General features: G+C 35.5%; 1 protein-coding gene across 1 annotated transcript; it reads right to left on the reverse strand.

The window, feature by feature from the left end:
• Positions 1-751: 751 nt before the first annotated feature.
• nelfcd (negative elongation factor complex member C/D) lies at positions 752-14960 on the reverse strand. The gene is made up of 15 exons (XM_073851411.1): positions 14826-14960; positions 10373-10485; positions 10169-10278; positions 8171-8280; positions 6663-6770; positions 6426-6578; positions 6214-6344; positions 5955-6120; positions 3541-3675; positions 3299-3438; positions 2950-3064; positions 1659-1754; positions 1440-1580; positions 1217-1346; positions 752-1036 (listed from the first exon to the last, which is right to left on the reverse strand). The coding sequence occupies exons 1-15, from the start codon at positions 14880-14882 to the stop codon at positions 1002-1004; spliced, it is 1740 nt and encodes a 579-aa protein (XP_073707512.1). The 5' UTR covers positions 14883-14960; the 3' UTR covers positions 752-1001.
• Positions 14961-21548: the final 6588 nt, after the last annotated feature.

Genomic DNA, 21548 nt, shown 5'->3' on the forward strand with positions numbered 1-21548 from the left:
AGCTCACTAATGCTTTAGATGGAATTAACAATGCATTGAATTTGAAGATAAGGGCAAATTGAACTTATTTTATCTTCTGGAAAACATTTAACTTGAAAACAAGTAGCTTCTGAAGGGCAGTACTAAATAAAAAAAATATCATGTTTAGGCAAACTTAGATAAATTTACACATCACCATTCTGTTCAAAAGTTATCACCCCCTGGCTCTTAATGCATTGTGTTTCCTTCTGGAGCATCAGTGAGTGTTTGAACCTTCTGTAATAGTTGCATATGAGTCCTTCAGTTGTCCTCAGTGTGAAAAGGTGGATCTCAAAATCATACAGTCATTGTTGGAAAAGATTTAAATACACAAAAATGCAGAAAAACCAAAGAATTTGTGGGACCTAAAGGACTTTTCTGAAGAACAGCGTGCAGTTTTAACTGTTCAGTTGTCCCTTGGTCGTCCTATCAATAAAAATAAATAAATAAAAAATCATTCAGTTAACAACACAGTATTAAGAATCAAGTGTATGTAAACTTAAACAGGCCCATTTTTATAAATTCAACATTTATTTTCTCTTGTGGACTATATGTAAACATCTTTTATTTTAAATATTTTATTCAGGTCAGTACTAACTAAAAAATTGACATGCATTTTGTATAATCCCTCTAATTTTGGTAACAATGAACATTTTGCAGATTCTCCAAGGTATATGTAAACTTTTGACCTCATCATATACACTGTGAATTTTGAAAGGATGACACTTATAAACTTAGTACAATCATGTTTAATAAAAATGATTACAATATACAAAAGGGAAAACTAACATCACAAATTGTTTCAAAGCAAAAAAGGCTCTACAAGTTTTGACCTCAAAAACACGCTTTCAAAGTTCAGCATTCAAGTCAATATTTTCTTTGAAAAGGTCAATGCAACAGTTATGTACACTGAAATTGGCTGTCTGTCCATGAAGAGTGCTCCGGTCCTGCGAGTTGATTAAACGTCCCACTAATTTTGAATGTTAGTTCATCATGATGAAGTTGGATTTGCAGTGAGCTGCAATATTAAATTAAAGATTTATTAACAAAGTACTACAAGTATAAATCTAAGTTGCATTTATGTGCTTCATAAGTCATGGTTATTCTAGATAAAATTATGCCCCCCTTTAGAGAAAAAAAACACACACATACTTTTCTAATCTCATCAAGCATGTTTCAATTTTATAAAAAGACTCACCAATGAACTCAGCTACAGGGTCATGTTCTCCCTCAGTACGGATTGTTCCTGCTATGCTGTCGTTTTCTAAGATGGGCAAAAACAGCTGGACGAAGTCTGAGGTATATGGAGGTGTTATCACATCTAGTACCTGTCCGAAATGAAATGGGCACAAGAAAACCAACCACAGGCTCAATAATGATACTGACGTCATCTATAAAGAAATCCATCTTCTGAGCCTCACCTCTGTAACAAAGTATCTGATGAGTGAAATGTCTGTGTTGAGTTTCTCAAGACATTTGCGGATGTAGCTGACCACTGGAAGAACATAACCTCGACTCAACAGGTGAACCATACGGTCCAGTAAAGTCTTCTTGAGCTCCAACTGAAAAAAAGAAAGAGATAATATATAATAATAGTCAGAATTTAGAATTTAGCACACCGATTTTGCAGTCTTACGAACCTGCTCCATGACATCGAGCTGTGAGTGCTCTGTTTCAAACAGTTTGATGAGCAACTGTAACACCTGAGGATGAAGAAGCTGATGGCACGTGCTGATCTGAGAAATAAGACAAATGTTTATTCTTAAACTATGGAAAATCAGTATCTTCATAATGGTTTGGGTAGTGACCGGTTTAAAGGGAAAGTTCACCCAAAAATGAAAATTCTGTCATTAATTACCCTTATGTCATTCCAAAAATTATGAAATCCGAGAATTTTCTGACCCTCCATAGACAGCATGGGGCCTACCACGGTCAAGGTACAGAAACGCAGTAAGGATGTTGTTAAAGCAGTCCATGTAACATTAGCCTATAGTTAACCTTAAAGGGGTCATCGGATGCAAAACTAACTTACATGTTCTTTGAACATTAATGTGTGTTGGCAGTTTGTGTACACAACCACCCTACAATGATAAAAAAAATCCACCCAGTGGTATTTTTTTAATCTTTAAAAATAATATCCCCTTTTTAAAATCAGGTCATTCTCAGCTTCTCATCGGTGTGACGACACACAGACAGAAGCCGCTCCCACGATAGTTGATTGACATTAGCATCCTTACCTTAGACCCACCCTCACCGAGCTGAAACAGTCCAACTCCGATCACCATTGTGTCGACTCAGGTGCAGACAAGAATGTCTCCAATTGAGCGATTGAGGTGTTCTGTTGTTGGATGTAATAATGAACACAGCAGTAGTCATTTAGCTCATTTGCATTTAAAGGGCCCATGCGATAAAATGAGCTGATGTTTTGCAGAGCTGATTTTGACAAGGTAAAAGGGTGTTTTTTTACACTACTATTGAGAATTTTTAACCAAAGTGTATTAGAGACTTTTCATTAAGACCCTAAAGAATCATATGAACTTGTGGAAAATGGGCATCCGATGACCCCTTTAATAATGGCGGCAGACTGTCCCGGGAGAGAAGAAATTATTGAATAAAGTCACTATTTTTGTTTTCTATGCACACAAAAAGTATTCTTGTAGCTTCGTAAAATTATGACTGAGACACCTATGGACTATTTTAACAATGTCCTTACTACCTTTATGAGCTTCGAACTTGGTAGTTTTGTTGCTGTCTATGCAGGGTCAGAAAGCGCTCGGATTTCATCGAAAATATCTTAAATTTGTGTTCCAAAGATGAACAAAGATCTTACGGGTTTGGAACGGCATCATTATTAATGACAGAATTTTAATTTTTGAGTGAACTATCCCTTTAAATTCAAATATAATAGAGTAACATAGAGGTTAAGTTGACCTCATCCAGCAGTGCTAGATGGACAGGAGTGTGGTCTGTCTGTAGCTGGAAGTAACGAGGTTCAGACACCGTCCAGTCGACCCACTTCAGTACTCCCATTGCTACCACTGGAAACCTGCCATAGAAATCCAGAGATACCAAATGTATAATCTTACAAGACGCTACTATTCAAAAGGTCAGTAAGGTTTTCAAAAACACATTAATTGTTGTGTTCATCATGGATGCATTAAATTGTTCAAAAGCAACTATAAAGACATTTATAATGTAACAAAAGATTCATATTTCAAATAACTGCTGTTCTTTTGAACTTTCTATTCACTGAAAAATATATAAATGTGTTGGTTCATACCTTATGCACTGGTATAACGTGCTGAGCTCTGCTACTAACTCTGTAGCTCCCTTGTTCTCATTGCAGCAGAGATTATGAACCGTCTCAATGGCCTTTGAGGTCGACTTCAGCTCATCCTTATTTATATTCACACGCTTGTTCTAGAAATAAATAATATTTCATGTAATATAAAATACATGAGATTTCTGAGAAATACGTATTTTATTGCACCGCATGTGTTAAGTGCGTGTTTTAATACACACCTTTTTCCATGTTTCCACAACACTAGCAGCATATGCTAAAATGTGGATGTATTTGTGTTTGTGGTCCTGGTTAATTTTAGCTCCGGGTTTAAATAGCGACAGCATGAACAGATCCAAAAAGGCAGGAACTCGGATCTACATGGAGAAAGGAGTGTTTAGTTAACATCAGTTTAGTCAATACAGTTTTCTATAGGTATTTGTTAAAAGAATAATTCACCAAAAAAGAAAATTTACAAAATACATACAAGATGTACATGAGTTTGTTTCTTCTTTGGAACATAGTTGGAGGAATTTAGTGCCTTTTAATGCCTTAAAATTGGATTTGTTTCTTACAAACATGCAGCTTTTTACTTCACAAGACATTAAATGGTGGACTGGAGTGGTGTGGATTACTGTGATGTTTTTATCAGCTGTTTGGACTCTCCTTCTGACGGCACCCGTTCACTATTCACTACAGAGGATCCATTTGTGAGCAACTGATGCAATGATACATTTTTCCAAATCTGTTCCAATGAACAAATCAACTCATATCTTGGATAGCCTGAAGGCGAATAAATCTTCAGCAGAGATTCTTACATTCTTCAAGCTAAAAACATTACAAATAGAGCATATTTTCATAACCCATTGTGTATTTATGTTTAAGTATTTCTTCTCTGCATTTCTCTTTTGCATTAGTTTCCTTCCTGATAAAGCTGTCTTTTAAACTTGCAATTGTATGCTACGAATATTATTGTCAATGAACAATTTTGTAACAAATTGCTTATGTCGCTTTGGATTAAAGGGACAGTTCACCCAAAAATGCAAATTCTGTCATTAATTCCTCACCCTCATGTCATTCCAAACTCGTAAGACCTTTGTTCATCTTTGAAAACACAATTTTTTTCATTTCGGATTTATTCAAAAATACTTTAATTTGTATTCTAAAAGGTCTTACGGGTCATGAGGGTGAGGAATTAAAGTGCCCCTATTATGCCATGTTTAAGGTAGTTAATATTGTTGTAATAGTCTCTTAAAACAGGTTTACATGTATGCAAGTTCAAAAAACACTTTAGTTTTCTCAAAAATTAGATTTAATTTTACCCCGTTTCTAAATGATTCGTAAACGACTCGTGTGAAGCAGTTCGAAGAATCAGTCTCTCTAAACCCCTCCTTTCAGTGAGCCCTCACTGCTGTGATTGGTCAGATGGTGCAGTCCTTTTGGATTGGTCTACCGCTTCAGCGCAAAACGAAACGCCCATTGGCATAACTGAATGACAGCTGTGGAGACTTGTTAATGCATAGAAAAGATAGCCTCGATTTTACCCTATCAATTCGAGCCGGAGTCTGACGATGAAACGGTTGAAGTGGCACATCGACAAGAAACTGTTTTGCAAGCACGACTGGAGCAGGACGTTTCTCAGTGGGTGTCATATTATAACTGTGGAAAGCGCTTGCAATTTGCTTTTGTAAGCGAACCGGGCACACCTCTACGTTGTGAACTTCAACACTGTAACGTACAACCCATAACACTGCGTTAAGCCATCGTTTATCATTATCATTACTTAAACTAATAAGGCAGACAGACAGTCAAGCTGCATCAATCACAATTTTTAGACTACATTGCACTCACAGCTGAACAACAGAACTACAGAAACGCAAGTTAGCCGCTTACCAAGACATGTGCGGGGTTGTTACACACCATAACGTACACAAAGACATATTTTGAACGATCGCTAGAAAATACAATCATTAATTATTAATCATACTTACAGGTAGAAGTTCAGAGGAGCAAGCCGGTCCAAATAAACTGGGCACTGATCCATTTTTTAAAACCAAGCGTTTGGTGAATCTCGCGTTGTAACGTTACTCCCCAAGATTGGAAAAACAGTCATCAGTAAAATGACGCGAACACAACACAAGATTGGCATTGGACTGCTGAGGTGTTGAAAAAATTAATGTTAACCACTCATTCTTGGTAGTTTCATCTTTCGGAAGGGCATATAAAACAAATTCACTCTCACAGCGCAGGGCGTCTTCTTGACATGATGTAACGTTAATCCACGTGAAAATGGTAGGCCTACTGTTTGTGGGCGGGCAAGTTGTTTGCGAAATTGAACGTGGGCGGACATTACGCAAATGTGTAGCTCGTGACGTGTGGCCGTTACAGAAAAAAGATTCGAATTGCTGACGACCCGTTTAGGCGAATGTGAGCCGACTCTTTTTTTTGTTAGACAAAAACTTAATTTATAGTGCACTGTCGGCGTCACAACTTTGCAGATAGTTTATGTTCACATACAGCTACATGACACACTACATGAAATATCATATTTGAAAAGGCATAATAGGGGCACTTTAAAGACAGAATTTGCATTTTTGTGTGAACTATCCCTTCAAATTGTTGGCTAAATGCAGATACATAAAATGTAGATTCTGACCAGCTCTACAGGAGGTGGATCCATGCTACTGAACATCTTGAACAGGACTGTGATGTCGGCTGGGTTCAGAGCCCCTTTGGAAAGCATGGCACCAAGAGCCTGGCATGCGCGCGGATATGCAGCAGCTGTGCCCAACGCTAATGTGATCTGACTGGCATCATGTCCCCTAAACACAGCGAACAAATCAATAACATGATTATTATTATTAATTATCATATCAATAAGGTAGATCAAACTACTCAGTGTTACACAAAAGCACCTCTCATGGGCGTATTTCTGTACTTCTTGTCCAATTCGTCGCATTGCTGAGCCGCCCTGCTCCTCCTGAGAGAGGATGGACATCATGGCCTGAGCGAACAAGTATGTGTGCTCTCCATGACACACCATCTTCTGCTCAAAACACAGACAAGAATGAGATCTGATTATAAAAATACAACCACAGAGACCTTAAAAAGTATCTGCGATGCTCACAGCAAACTCAGGGAGATTTTTCTCCAGGTTCTGTTCTCCTCCATCCAGCAGTGTGGCGAGAGAGGTTCGCAGGACTCTGGAGAAAACCTCTAACTGTTGACAGGCTGTGGACACGCTTGTGATCTCTCCTTGGTATCCTGCATCTGAAATTAACTACAGGCAACATGTTTTAGCACTACATAAACTCATTTCAGCAATATGAACATCTTTGACTGACTTCAGCCCAATTTTGGCTACCTTGACAGTGAAGTTGAGCATCAGGCAGTCTGGATGAGCCTCAGCCAGTTTGTAGAACAGATCTCTCCATGTTGTGTGTGCTATCATCTGCTCCAGCCATGCTGGTGTCTGAACAGAGATGAACATTAAGCTCATTAGCCTTATAAACAAAGTCAAACCGAAAGAACTGAAATACCTTTTCTTTTGTACTGTGATCCAAGTGTAATAGATTATTAAAAAATGGAAAATGGAAAATTTTGGTATTTGAGATGCAAAAATCATGACAGATTAAAGACGTTAAAGATAAAAAAAAAAAAGAATTTACAAAATTAAGCACATGGACAAAACATTCACAATAGGATCTATAACATGCATTTACAAAATAGATAAATATACTTTATTGTCAAATAACTACTCCTGACTATTGACTTTAGAAAGAACTAATAAAAGACTCTAACAGGCTGCGGTCTCTACAATATATTTGCAACACAAATTGAATTATTATAAATAAAATTAAATAATTAAGTAAAAAGAAAAAAAATATTAGTAACTACTTAGTAAATTAAAAAAAAAAAAAAAAATGCTAATCAATCAAATGAAGGTAAAAATGCAATAATTATGAAAAATAAACAATTGCACTTTATAGAAAATGTATAATTTATTGAAATAATCTGCCATTTTAAAAGTTGTGATCAGTCAGATTTTTAATGTTTCTTAATGGAGTCTCTTATGCTCATCAAGGCTGTTTATTTGATCAAAAATATTGAAAAAAAAACAGTAATATTGTGAAATATTATTGCAAATTCTAATATTTTTCTATTTTTATTTACTTTAAAATCTAATTTATTTCTGTGATGCAACACTCAATTTTCATCAGTCTGTAGTGTCACATGATCCTTCAGAAATCATTCTAATATGCAGGTTTATAATCAGTGTTGAAACTGTTTTGCTTTTTTCAGAAACTTTTTTCTTTGATTCTTTGATGAATAAAAGGTTTAAAAAAAACAGCATTTATTCAAAATATAAGTCTAACAATAGAAATCTTTACTATCACTTTTTATCCATTAAGCACATCCTTGCTGAATAAAAGTATTAATTTCTTTTAAAAAAATTACTGAACCCAAACTTTTGACTAGTAGTGTATATTGTAACACTGTTTTAAATAGATGCTGTTCTTTTTAAACTTTTTATTTGACAAAGAATCCTGAGCAAAGTATCACAGCTCCCCAAAAATATTGAGGAGCACAGCTGTTTCCAACATTGATTAAAAAATCAGCATTAGAATTATTTAAGGACCATGTGACACTAGAGTAATAATGCTGAAAATTCAGCTTTGCTTCACATAATTAAATTATATTTTATTAATATTTAAAAAAATATATTTTTTTCTGCATTTTTGATCAAATAGACACAGATTTGACCAGCATAAGAAACTTAAAAAAAAAAAAAAAAAACATTAAAAATCTTACTGATCCCAAACTTTTGAATGGCAGTGAGTGTACTTCACTTTTAAATTAAAAAACCCTCACCTCTCCCTCAACAGTGAAAATAGAATCTGCTTTCTGAGGGTCAAAGTGTTTGATCAAGAGGCTCTTTAAATGATTTTCCACACGCTCCTGCACCTGAGCGGGCTCCACACCTGCAAAGGTGAAACACACAAAAGTCAGTGTTTAGAGTTGACAGCGTTTTTATAACAGATGTGACTCTCAAACTGTCCCATTTACGTTTTTATATACAATTTTACACACACTTTTAGTTTTTATTTTTATTTTATTTATTTATTTTTTCGCGCCTTAGCGTAAATAGCAGCTATGTAACCATGGTGATTGACACGGGTCCAATCAGAGCCATAGAGAAAGTTGTTTCTCTGTGGCTCTGGGTCCAATAAGAACGCGAGTTCGTCCGTTAATTAATCTACAGCAGCTTTAATTTCTGTATTTGAGTCGTGTGAAGACGGAAAAAAAGTACTAAAGCGGCTTCGGAGAAGAAAACTGACCGGATTTAAAACCTTCAGATGACACACAACTGATATCTACGTCTCTGTAAGTAACAGTTAACCGAAACCACACACGTACGAAAACACAAAACACGCAAGTTACGTGCGCGCGACACTTTCGCACTGTACAACATGAGAGACAACTAGTTCTACTATAAGTTAAGTTAATTATTGTATTAGTTGTCCAGTACGTTCCCGTTAACGAAAATCGTTTGCGAGTCCTTAAAATGTACCGCTATCGAATGCGGTTGTCACTCTGGTTACCGAACTGTGTGTGAACCTAACCGTTAATTCAAATACCGGCGAACTGACAGCCGTATTCATATAGGGAGTCATGAAGTGTGCAAAAATTCAAGTATAAACGCATTTATATGGGCTATTCTACATAACTGGTACAAAGTCAGAGTTGGAAACATCTTGAAAAAAATCTATTTTGTATGTATGCAAATTGTGTAATATCCAAGGTACACATTTCTAGTAATTGTGCAGTTAATTGTCATATTGTATTTTCAGAACGTTCTGGAATATTTGTCCTCTCCCCAAATTTGTCACTACTGAAACACAGTAATAATACTAATTTAATAAGAAGGATATATATTAAGATTTTGCTTATCTAGATTGTAAATATACATTTTGCTAAGGTAAATCCATAACAATTACATTTTTAACAATATTTCAAGTGTAATTTATGTGATTTGTTGTATTTTGAATCCAATTTTCTTTGTAAAAGGCATAAAGTTTATCATACTGATTTCAAAGTTAAGGATTCATTAATTTGAATATGCATTGAACCAAACACTATCATAACATCTTAGTTGATAATTTAGTATACATTATTTTTTGACAAAACATCCATTTTGACTGCACATTTTCAGTACTGACAATAATGTTTTGGTAGTGAGCACATCACATTACAGACTTTTAACCCACATACTAAACACTACTAAAACATACTAAAATACTAAAAACTTTATTTCCCCCAAATAAAGTTCCTATTAAAAAAATATTAATAAATTCCTATTTGTCACTACAGTTTTTTAACACATTTACCTACAAATAATGGGGCCTATCTACTCATCATGTAGCTATGAGAGAGAGGGACACATAAATAGTTCCTGATCATAAATGTAGGGGTGTAGTTAAAATCAGTCTCAGCAAATGGACACTAAAACATACACTGTTTCTGTAGTGACATAAAAAAATGCACTTTTTTTTTTTTACATAAAGTTTATGTAAAGTTATGCAACTTATATATATAAACATATATAATTTGAAATCTAGGGGTTATGGTTTGGGGACAGCCTCCTCCCAATTGCAAGTACCCAATAAATGATGATTTTTATATAAATTAAGCTTACTGATATTTTAAACATTATTGTGGGTTTCTATAGACAATAGAAGGATCTTAGAAAACATCCAAAATTTGAATTCTTAAATGCTTTTTAAATGCGTTTTTTGATTGTGGGACAGTGGTTTGCACCAATTAAGTAGAATGGCCTATATAGGATATTTAGGCAACATATTTACTGACCCATCTGAATCAGCCACTCCGCCAGTAGGTTGACCGTCTGTGCAACAGCGGAATAGTTCTCTGAGAGCAGCTGGATGACATGCTCAGGTGAACCACCTGCCTGGAAATACCTGCAGAGAAACAAACACAAATTTCAAAGTTGCTAGGAATCATCTTCCCCTTTCTATCTATAGAAATTACATTCTCTCCAATTGGGTGTCTTACGTTTTCAGGGTGTTAAACACGGTGGGCTCCATGATGTAGTCTCTGCTGGAGAATTTCTGCAGACAATCCTCCTGAACTTTTCCATCAGCCTCAGCATCCCCATATCCATCCTCCTTGAGCAACAGACCCAGGTAAAAATAAAGCGTACATTAAAATTCTTAAATACAAGCAAGTACATTTGTATTTTTTGTGCTAAATAAAATTGTAAAACTTACAGACTACAAATACACTAATTAAATGTATATTTCTACTTCAGCAGTACTTCCGTGCAATTGAAAAAGTATACTAAATACCACTGATATTTAAATTGATTTTTAGTACATTGAAATAAGGCGTACTACCGCAAAAAGGAATTTTTATAAGTACAGTCGTGGCCAAAAGTTTTGAGAATGACACAAATATTAGTTTTCACAAAGTTTGCTGCTCAACTGCTTTTAGATCTTTGTTTCAGTTGTTTCTGTGATGTACTGAAATATAATTACAAGCACTTCATACGTTTCAAAGGCTTTTATCGACAATTACATGACATTTATGCAAAGAGTCAGTATTTGCAGTGTTGGCCCTTCTTTTTCAGGACCTCTGCAATTCGACTGGGCATGCTCTCAATCAACTTCTGGGCCAAATCCTGACTGATAGCAACCCATTCTTTCATAATCACTTCTTGGAGTTTGTCAGAATTAGTGGGTTTTTGTTTGTCCACCCACCTCTTGAGGATTGACCACAAGTTCTCAATGGGATTAAGATCTGGGAAGTTTCCAGGCCATGGACCCAAAATGTCAACGTTTTGGTCCCCGAGCCACTTAGTTATCACTTTTGCCTTATGGCACGGTGCTCCATCGTGCTGGAAAATGCATTGTTCTTCACCAAACTGTTGTTGGATTGTTGGAAGAAGTTGCTGTTGGAGGGTGTTTTGGTACCATTCTTTATTCATGGCTGTGTTTTTGTGCAAAATTGTGAGTGAGTCCACTCCCTTGGATGAGAAGCAACCCCACACATGAATGGTCTCAGGATGCTTTACTGTTGGCATGACACAGGACTGATGGCAGCGCTCACCTTTTCTTCTCCAGACAAGCCTTTTTCCAGATGCCCCGAACAATTGGAAAGAGGCTTCATCGTAGAATATGACTTTGCCCCAGTCCTCAGCAGTCCATTCGCCATACTTTTTGCAGAAGATCAATCTGTCCCTGATGCTTTTTTTGGAGAGAAGTGGCTTCTTTGCTGCCCTTCTTGACACCAGGCCATCTTCCAAAAGTCTTGGCCTCACTGTGCGTTCAGATGCGCTCACACCTGCCTGCTGCCATTCCTGAGCAAGCTCTGCACTGGTGGCACTCCGATCCCGCAGCTGAATCCTCTTTAGGAGACGATCCTGGCGCTTGCTGGACTTTCTTGGACGCCCTGAAGCCTTCTTAACAATGCAGTGGAAAGTTTTTTTCGGGATTAAGTTAATTTTCATGGCAAAGAAGGACTATGCAATTCATCTGATCACTCTTCATAACATTCTGGAGTATATGCAAATTGCTATTATAAAAACTTAAGCAGCAACTTTTCCAATTTCCAATATTTATGTAATTCTCAAAACTTTTGGCCACGACTGTACCAGGGATGGAAATTAGCACCCGCCACCAGGCAAATGCGGGTGATTTTGTGTTGTGGCGGGTAAACTCGCTTCACCCACCGGCCACCGTGGCGGGTAAATAAAAAATAACATACTTCAACCGGACGGCGTGAGGCGGTAATGCACCTTAAGGTTGGTTGCGAACTGCCGTTAAAATACACGAGGAAGAAGAAGAAGACGGCGGACACTTTTAGTGGAGGCACACACTGTACAATGCGGCATTCATTCACATCAGATGATAACTCGGCGGCAGAGTTCCACTCACACAGGGGCGTAATTTCCACTGGGGACACACTTTTCAAAATCCCGTTGGTGTCCACTCAAATGGTTTTGTTAAGTAATCTCTTGTATTTTAAAATGCACGCTCTACGCTGCCGAGAGTTTCGCGCTATAAAAACGAAACCAAAAGTAAAACGCGCACGCGCATTCAAAAGCAACTTAAATACCCTGCACTTAGAGAGCGACTCCCCAATGCGCGCAAATTAGGCTACATAAAATATCTAGGCTGTTATAGTATGTGGGCTATAAGTTGTGTAGTTGTGAAGATAGCTCTGTATCATGATAGAAAAATTCGGTGAAAATGTCAGTATTTTATTGAGACTTGAGATTAAATAAACTGCTCAAGTATAGTAGATCTTGTAGTATTAATTTTCACATTCGCAGCTACACATTGTCGGTTAAAAACATAAAGTGGCTGGTAAAAACATTTAGTGGCTGGTGGATTTTGAACTCCACCAGACACACTGGCCTGTGGACAAAAAAGTTAATTTCCATCCCTGGACTGTACATTTCTTACAAGTGTGCTTTGAATGATTTAAAAAATAGTAGAATGTTAATACACTTTTATATACTTATCCTAAGTTTACATTAAATTGATTTTATTTTAAATAAATTAGTAATTTAATAGTTATAAGTACATTTTCACTGTGCTAATCCTTAAATTGATTTTAAGTGTAGTTAGATAATATAAACCAGAAGTGTTTTATAATTGCATTGCTTAAACGATTGCTTTACATGAAATTTTACTGGATTTTTTTTACATATACGAAAAATACAGTAGAAATAATTTATTACTAATGGTCCGTTTGGACTTGTGTGGTGTGTTTTTAATGAAAGATACTGTTTTGTTTTCTACATTACATACAATATCTGTGCTGCATTGAATTTATTAATGATAAAAAACAACAGCTTCATGAAATGACTATATAATAGGTGTTATTTTAGAACGTGTACCAAAAATTCACAATTTAACCCTTGTGTGACCTTATGGACATTTTTGTCCATTTAAGTTTTTTTTTGTTTTAAGTGTGCCTGTTAATGCCAACTGCATACATTTTGGCTCAGGTGTTTATTTTTATTGAAATTAATATTTCACCCTCATTTCCTTCAAAAATTCAATTTTACCCTCCACACAAAAAATACTCACACTCAGGACCTTAAGGACAAAAATGTCCACATTGAAACCCATTAAAATGGCAATTTTTTAAACCCAGGGCCATTTGACTATAAAATGATGCAATATTTGCTAATAGGCATTCGTTCTATCGGCAAGGCTTAACATTTCACATTTTTACCATTTTTTACTAGATTGTGCCATTTTTTCAAATTTGGCATATACATTTTTTTTTTAAATCTAACACTACATAAAAATATAAATGCCTCAAAATTAATGTTGCTGTTCTTCACACACCCAAGAATCTAATAAGCAAAGAAAAAAATTCTGCTCAGCATTTAGTATATAGAAATTACTATTTTTCATTTTTTCATAAAAAACACCTGTGGCATTATGCAAACAAACCAGCATTTAAAAGGTTACAATTCTGAAAATGAATGAATGTTTGGCATCTATGGATAGAACAGATGCTGGTTAAAAAATCTACATATTAAATAATCATATTTTCATGACAGTTTTTGGACAAGGACATTTTTGTCTATTTTGCACCAATGTGTAACTTTTCTTTTTAACGCACAAGGGTTAAAAGTAAGTATACTTTTAGCAAAAAGTACTTGAATGTCTCATTTTTAATGAATTGTTTAATCTATAAAATGGTTGGGTAATATTATAAATACATTTTGTATACATTCATTAGATATTATTCTTATATTTTAAATAATTTATAAGTGTATTTTCTATGTATGATGAGTATATTTAAACGTGTATGAAAGATGGTTTCAATTGTACTACAAGTGGTAACTAAATACATTTTATATTTTACAGATAAAGTGTTAAAAGCACATTTTAGTTCATATTTATGTCTTCCCAAAGTAGCACAGTCGAGTACACTTAGATGTTCTTAAGATTATCTTATGTAAATATTAAGATTATCTTATGTAAATATACTTTTTAATATATTAAATACACAGTAGTGCGCGAAAATAGAGCACTTTAAGTACATTATGGAAGTGCACTTTTTTCACCTGGCGAACGAGGGGTCAAGCAATATATTTTAGTGGCAAATCAGAGGCATGATATTTTTGTGCATATTTCCACCCACCATATCAACTCTCGTTATTAAAATACGATCATTTATAATCTGAAATAATGTCGTGTGCTTATGAATATCTAGGACAGCATTCATAGCGAAGGTTTTTAGACATGGCACCATAGTAATTGCATGCTTTTTTCCATTTTGTACAGTCAAGGATTTTGCACGTTTACTGCTTTGCTAACTACTTCGGAGTTTCATATAAATAATACATTATAAGAGTGTGAGACAGTACTTTTTGTAAAGGTAAATGAAATTCATAGCAATGTCTGATATCAAAATTGTAGCTAGTAACGTTAAATCAGATTAATTTAATGGTCTTGGTGACTTTGGTGTGATTTTAGTAAACTACCATGTTGCCGTCTTGTCCCTCCCATTCTCCAACATTGCTGTAGTATTCTTCGTCCATTGAAAAAAAGAAACGATTTCTTTAATCCAGAAAACGACTGTTTACAGAACACGTACGAGAACACCGACCGGCGCGTTTATTATACGTCATTTGAAAACGAAATAGAGCGCTTCCTTCTGGACTGGCGTGAAATACACACTGGGATAATGTGTAATTGTTTGTGACTAGAATGATTACAAATATAGGTAATGATGATGTTTTATTCCTTAATGTGTATTTTAATTTCGTGGCAAACAATATTATTGCAATCAGGCAAATTCGCTGTTGAAACAACGCGTAGAAAGACTTTGTCACGTGATATCTGATACTTTTTTCAGCGCTGTTCGGTCTGCACCAATTAACGTTGGTTATTACTGTTTGTATGTTTAGTAAAAATACATATATATGTATAGAGAGAGAGAGAGAGAGAGAGAGAGAGAGAGATATTTCTGGAGCGTATTTCAAGTGATTTAAATTGAGTATACATACCTATTTAAATGACCCAATGCAGGATTCTGCCTTTTGGGCCTTCAAGAGCCCTCTGGAGGAAGACAACGTTGTGTCCCATAAGGAAAAAATGATTTGCTAGAAAAGTGTGCCGCCCAATGGGAGTGCTGTAAACTCCTAATGCCGAGAACACACTACACGATTTTCATGCCGATTATGAATGGAATTTGGTCTTGATCACAGATCGTGCCTAGTCGGGCATAGTCTGTTCCAGTCGGGCTCAGTCGCTGTTTATAGTCGTCACAAAAAATCGCATAGTGTGTGGTGTCTAAAGATAATAATCTTAGAATTCAAGAGCCAGTCGTTTTCACTAAGATTTTTTTAAACATGTTTAATATTTGCGACTGACACCAGCGATTTTATGCAGCTATGCGGTGGAGATGCATTCACTGTCAAACATAATTCTGCATTAATTAGGTAATTTTGTCCAAAAAAATGTTCTTGATTACAAGAAAAATACAGATTGGTCTTGATGTGATTTATTTCGCCTTTCTTTTAATTCATAACTTAAGGCTACACAGATTTAAATAGTTTCGTTTTCAAAAGGGGAGCGCATAACACTTTTTGAATTTCATGGTTTGTATAGCCTAGTCTGCGAGGGGATCGGAGTACAATTTTTGTCCACATTGTTTTCACACTTGTCTAGTACAAATATGTGGCTTTGTTTCATATTTACAGTGTATACGTTTTTCGTTATTTACCTCAAAAGAAAGGTAGTGAAATGTGACAACATGCCCCGTAGGTGGGGTACATTATAACACGACCATATGACAGCTTAAAATGCTATCTGATCGAATGAAAAACATTTACACAACAAACTAAAATATTTTGTCAATAAAATGCATGCATTCACTTTTTCAAATAAAGTAATGACGTTTAAAAAAAAAAAAATAATAAAAAGAATCCAATTTTGGAGTTTGACAATGAACACATTGCCACATGGTTAGAACGGCCCTGATCGCAACACACAGCTGTACAGTAGTTAAAAACAATGTGGACACACATTGTCCACACACAGCTCGCAAAGAACACGACACACATAAACAACACACATAAACGAGCCAAAATGCTTTACATTTCTCAATAAAATCCATGAAAGTCAATAGTGTAAATTGCATCGAATATCATAATAACACAGTGTTACAACGTTCTCTGCGCCACTGGAATATAATACAGGTTACTGTCTTGCTGGTTTGAGAACCATTAATAAACTTTCTAAACTGATAAACAACAGATTGGAGAATAAAATATAATAGCCTATTTGTCTCATTTTAAATGAATACCAAAAGCTGAAATTAAAAAATTATTTCAGCCAGAAATGTACTTTTACTATGGAAAACAAAATATTCTGCGATATCTTCAAAAGGCTTTTGCATTTTGGCGCACTTTTTTCTCTGCATAGTGTTGCTACGCCAACTAGTAAATACTGAAAATTTGGTTATGCTTGCATGTGTGGAAATATTTAAACCACGCGTTACAACTAACCCCGCGTTCGTTTGTGCCCCGCGCTCTGATTCTCAGTGATTCTCCTATTTTAAAGATGATCAAGAATGATTTTATTTCGATCTGCATGCAGTGTAAGAAAAGTCAAGAAAAAAGATTAGCCTATTGCCCTAAATATATATAAACTACAGGCTTAATCCTATTTTTTTCTTAACTTTTAACTTCTTCTAAAACAATATTAAATCAACTTTAAAGGCTAGGTTAACGAATTTTCTTCATAATAAATATACAAACAAAACGAATAGCTTACACTTCAAAACGAAGTTTTTATATATAATTTCATAAATCACGAATATGACGAAGTACAATTATTCTATATAAATTAATTGTATAGCTATAACAGTTGTATCAAATGGATAAGAAAATTATAGTGCCTTGAATTTATTAAGTAGGCTAATGTTTAATTTCGTTCGTTTCATTCTCTGTAAATGTAAAGAAAAAAATACCATTTTACCTGGAACCAATTCGTTTCTAATCCCTGATTTTAGACAAGCATGCATGATATCATTTATTATTGCTTGAATAAACCTTTTAAAAGTAGTGCTAGAAATGTTATAATTAAGGAAATTAAACAGACCTAGGCATTTGAAAAGACATATTATAATAAAAATGCGTTACAACGTTTCAATAGGTAAAACGGGTGTCAAATAAAGTACTGCAGTGTTGTATTTTGGTGCGGCTGAGGGAGCGCGGGTAGATGCTGCGGTTGGAGTAGCCTACACTGTATTTTTTATTTAATTTTTTTTGGGTTTGGCCGAATTTGTCCAATCGTGACTCACCAATCGTTAAGTGTGTTGTGGAGTGGAGTGACTCAGTCATTAGGTTTGTGCTCCTTTCCGATTGTCAAAGACTAAAATCGGTTCCAGTCGGTGGAAACAATCGTTAAGTGTGTTCAGGTCAGTCTTAGAATGCTTCTGCTAGTCGTGTAGTGTGTCCCCAGCATTAGCTGTCAGAAGAGCCATTTTGAGCAGCGCTGTTTGAAATCATCCTGGTCACACAAACCAATGGCAACTTTATCAGAAAGTCAAATTTAGATCCAGATGCTGTACACACTCTGTATATTTGGTATTGAGAAAACTGGGTAAATTGTAATCTATATTGAATACTAAAAACATATTCAATGAAATGGTCTGGGCTCAGACTGAGATATTAATTAAATTTGGTTTAAAAGGTTTGTATAATATTTATTATTAAATGTTACTGACATTTTAAAGAACATGGTTAACTTAAAGAGCATTGGCAAATATTCTATAACTCATTTGTGTAGTTCTTCTCTTATATATCAGATGTAGATGAGATCTGTCCAGCAGATGGCGCTGAATGTGAGTGTATTGAGAAATATATCCAGTCCAGTAGGTGTCCCTGCAGTTTTTGGGAAGTTGAGAGTGATTAACACTGAATAAAAGCTTCCTACAAAAAGGAATTTGCTTTCAAAACCTAATAATAAAAACCAATAAGTGTCTAATGATTTAGATCTGAAATGTTTTGAAAAACAAAAACAACCTTGTGTTATGAAACCATAAAGAAATGTGTAATGAACTCAGGATGTGTAGGTCCTTATTAAGCTCTGATAATCAACCTAATAATAATAATATTGTGGGTAAAAATGTGTAGAAACAATCACAAATCTTCAGTCTAACATAATTTAATTCCTGTTGCAGACCTTGACTTTAGATATCAGTATTTTTCGTTTTAATAATGTTCAAATGATCGGCTAAATGAAACTAATTTAGTCTCTAAATACTGTAAAATGAAATTCTGAATAGCATTAATGAGTTGCCTTTGCCTGTACACTCAAACCCGTTTGGCTTGATGTTTAAGACCCACTGGAACGTCTGTATATTTCATTAAGAAGTGTGAAACTAAAGACTTTTATGTTTTATTATATAAGCTAGTGTTTTAAATTGCAACCTCAATTTATTATGTGTATTTTATAACACTTTTCTGATAGCTGTGGCTTGAACTGCTGATGCTGACATCAGCTAATACATAAAAAATAGCTTCTTTTGTTTGGTTTAAAGATCATAAACATGTGAAAAGTACTGACTCCTGACTTATAAAATATATAAAAATAAGCAGAATCTGTAAACTTGGTATTTGATGCTGCAAATCATCAAAAATAAATAAAAAAATAATAAATTCAAAACAAGTTCATTTAGTCTGTTTTAAACACTACAATTAATACTTTCCCAGTCTAGTAACTATTTTAAAAGCAGTGAACCTCTACACTGATGTAGGCTTCTTATTTACTTTTAAAAGTGATCATGTAAGCAAAGTTGCTTGACAAATCTATAGAAGTTTGTCATGATTATCCATATGCCTGCTGGCAAAACATTAGAGCGTAGTTTAAGGACAACCAAATGATTTCCAAAATGCAATGCATAGTGCCATTGAAACCGTCAGTTTAGGCAGCAAATGATAACTTCATTTAGCTTCTTTAGAAACATGTAGCAAATGGCCTATTAGACCTTTAAGAACCACCATCACTGTAAGAGCAACTACATTATCCTTTATAGTTTGATTTGGGCCAAAAAACAGAGTTAGCCTTGTGAAAAGAGTGTGTGCATGTGTGTGTCACTCAGACAGTGTTACACTCTTCTTTTACTGCTGTAATTTGAATCTTTGTACAAAATGTACAGTAAGTGTGAGAGACATGGAAAAAAGCAACATATACACTGAAAACACTTCTTATAGAGACAGAGTCAGGAAAGGGGGCGTTTGGTACTCAAATCTCACTCACTTATTGCTGCAGCGAGTCTGAACTAGAAAATAAAATTTAAAAAAGTAAACATACTAAAATGTCATAGCTTAACATATCCCCCCACCCCATCCCATGCCCATAACCAAAAAAATATATATATATATCTATCTATAATATATATAGATAGTTAAATAGATATAGATAACAACTGTACCACATTTTGCAGAAAACACAACCGGATCAGACCGGTTAGACGCTAGAGTTTTTGATTCAAATTATGGCGTTGTGGAACAAAAAAAAAAGTATAAAATGACAAATAAATAAAACAAAAATAAATACTTTGTTTATGTAACAAAGTGGACCATTAGAGCACCAAAAGCTGGCCCCTGCTTTCATGTGATTGGGTAGCAGGACAGGAAGTGTGGTACAGAGAGGGTTACGATTGGTCATTGTCCGGTGATGGGCGGCCTCTTTTTGTTAGTATGTCAGTTTGTAGAGCAGCTTTTTTCTTTTCTTTTTTCCTTTTTCTTTTTTTTTCCTTTTTTCGTTTAATATAAAGAAATAAACATGAATACCATGGGAGGGGGGATATGAACCCAATATCTGACTGTGCAGCTATCAAAACAATTTGTACACAATACATCGACAGATTTGCTGTCTTGTTCACTCTTTTTTTTTAGCAAAGGAATTTGGTTTTTTACGAAGAGACAAGCAATGTTTTTGCATTTGGATTATTTTCTCCTTCAACAGAGTTAAAGCTAAAAAAAAAAAAAAAAAAAGAAAGAAAACAAAAGCCCCACACCCTGCCTCTAAAAAGGTTGACTTGTTGTTGCGGACCGAAAAAGGCAAAGAAAACCTGTAAAAAGCAAACAAATATATATAAATAATATATTTACACATATAAATATATATATTTATATATACTGTATATTATGTTTCTTGCTTTGTACTACACAGCATCAGGCGTTTCTTCTTGATCCTAAAACAAACCAGAGGCAGGTTAAACGAATGAAAATAAAAAAACAGAGGGGGGACGTGACAGACAGCAGCTCCCCCCAGTAAAAGTTGCACACGGGCGCCGATCTGACACCGGCATCGTGCGTTTTTCGTTCTTAAGTTGTACGGGGAGGCCGGTTCGAGATCAGGGGCAACTTCCACCCAGAGTCTGATGAGCAAACAGGCAATCGGAGAGGGGGTCGGGAGGTCAGAGTTCAGGGGAATCGACAGAGGCAGGGCAGAGCCAAACAGCGCAATGAAACATATCTTACTTACATCTTAGCTCATTTTACACGTACAGTCGTGATCAAGGCACAGGGAGCTTCTACAAGTTACTTTTTTCTTCAATAAAGTTGTACAAAATAATACATTTTACAGTCTGTACAAGAATAATGATCCAGCAGAGAAATCAAAAGACAGACCAAAAGCCAGGCTAAAGGGGAGGAGAGGAAGTCGGAGGGGAGGAAGGGGGGAAGAAAGAGAGAGAGAGAAAGAGAGAGAGAGAGAGAGCGACTAGGCCATCCGTTAGACGTCCTTCTCATGTCTCTCGCGTCATTACTCGGTCTTACCCTCGGTCTGATGAAGTCCCCACGTGTCAGTGTACAAGATTTTTGCAGCAGGGAGAAGACAGACAGAGAGAGAGAAAGATAAGGGGAGGAGAAAGAGAGAGGAATGACACTCGGAAAACAGAAGGAGAGAGCAACCGGGAAAACAGGAGGTTTAAAATGGTGCATATTTGCACACGCCAACACACAAACTGGGGAAACTAACAAACAGAAAAAGGCTGTATTATTACAGGAATATCATATTAAATATATATATATATATATATATATATATATATAGTTTGAACTACATATATATAGTTTGGATTTTTTTGCACTGCATTTAGTTCACTGTTCTGCATGAATCTAGCATTGCATGCGCTCGCCTCTCCTGTGATGCATCTTGAGAAGCGAGTCATGTGATGGGTCTTGTGT

This window comes from Garra rufa, chromosome 12 (genome assembly GCF_049309525.1).
Source record: "Garra rufa chromosome 12, GarRuf1.0, whole genome shotgun sequence".
NCBI classification, from domain to species: Eukaryota; Metazoa; Chordata; class Actinopteri; order Cypriniformes; family Cyprinidae; genus Garra; species Garra rufa.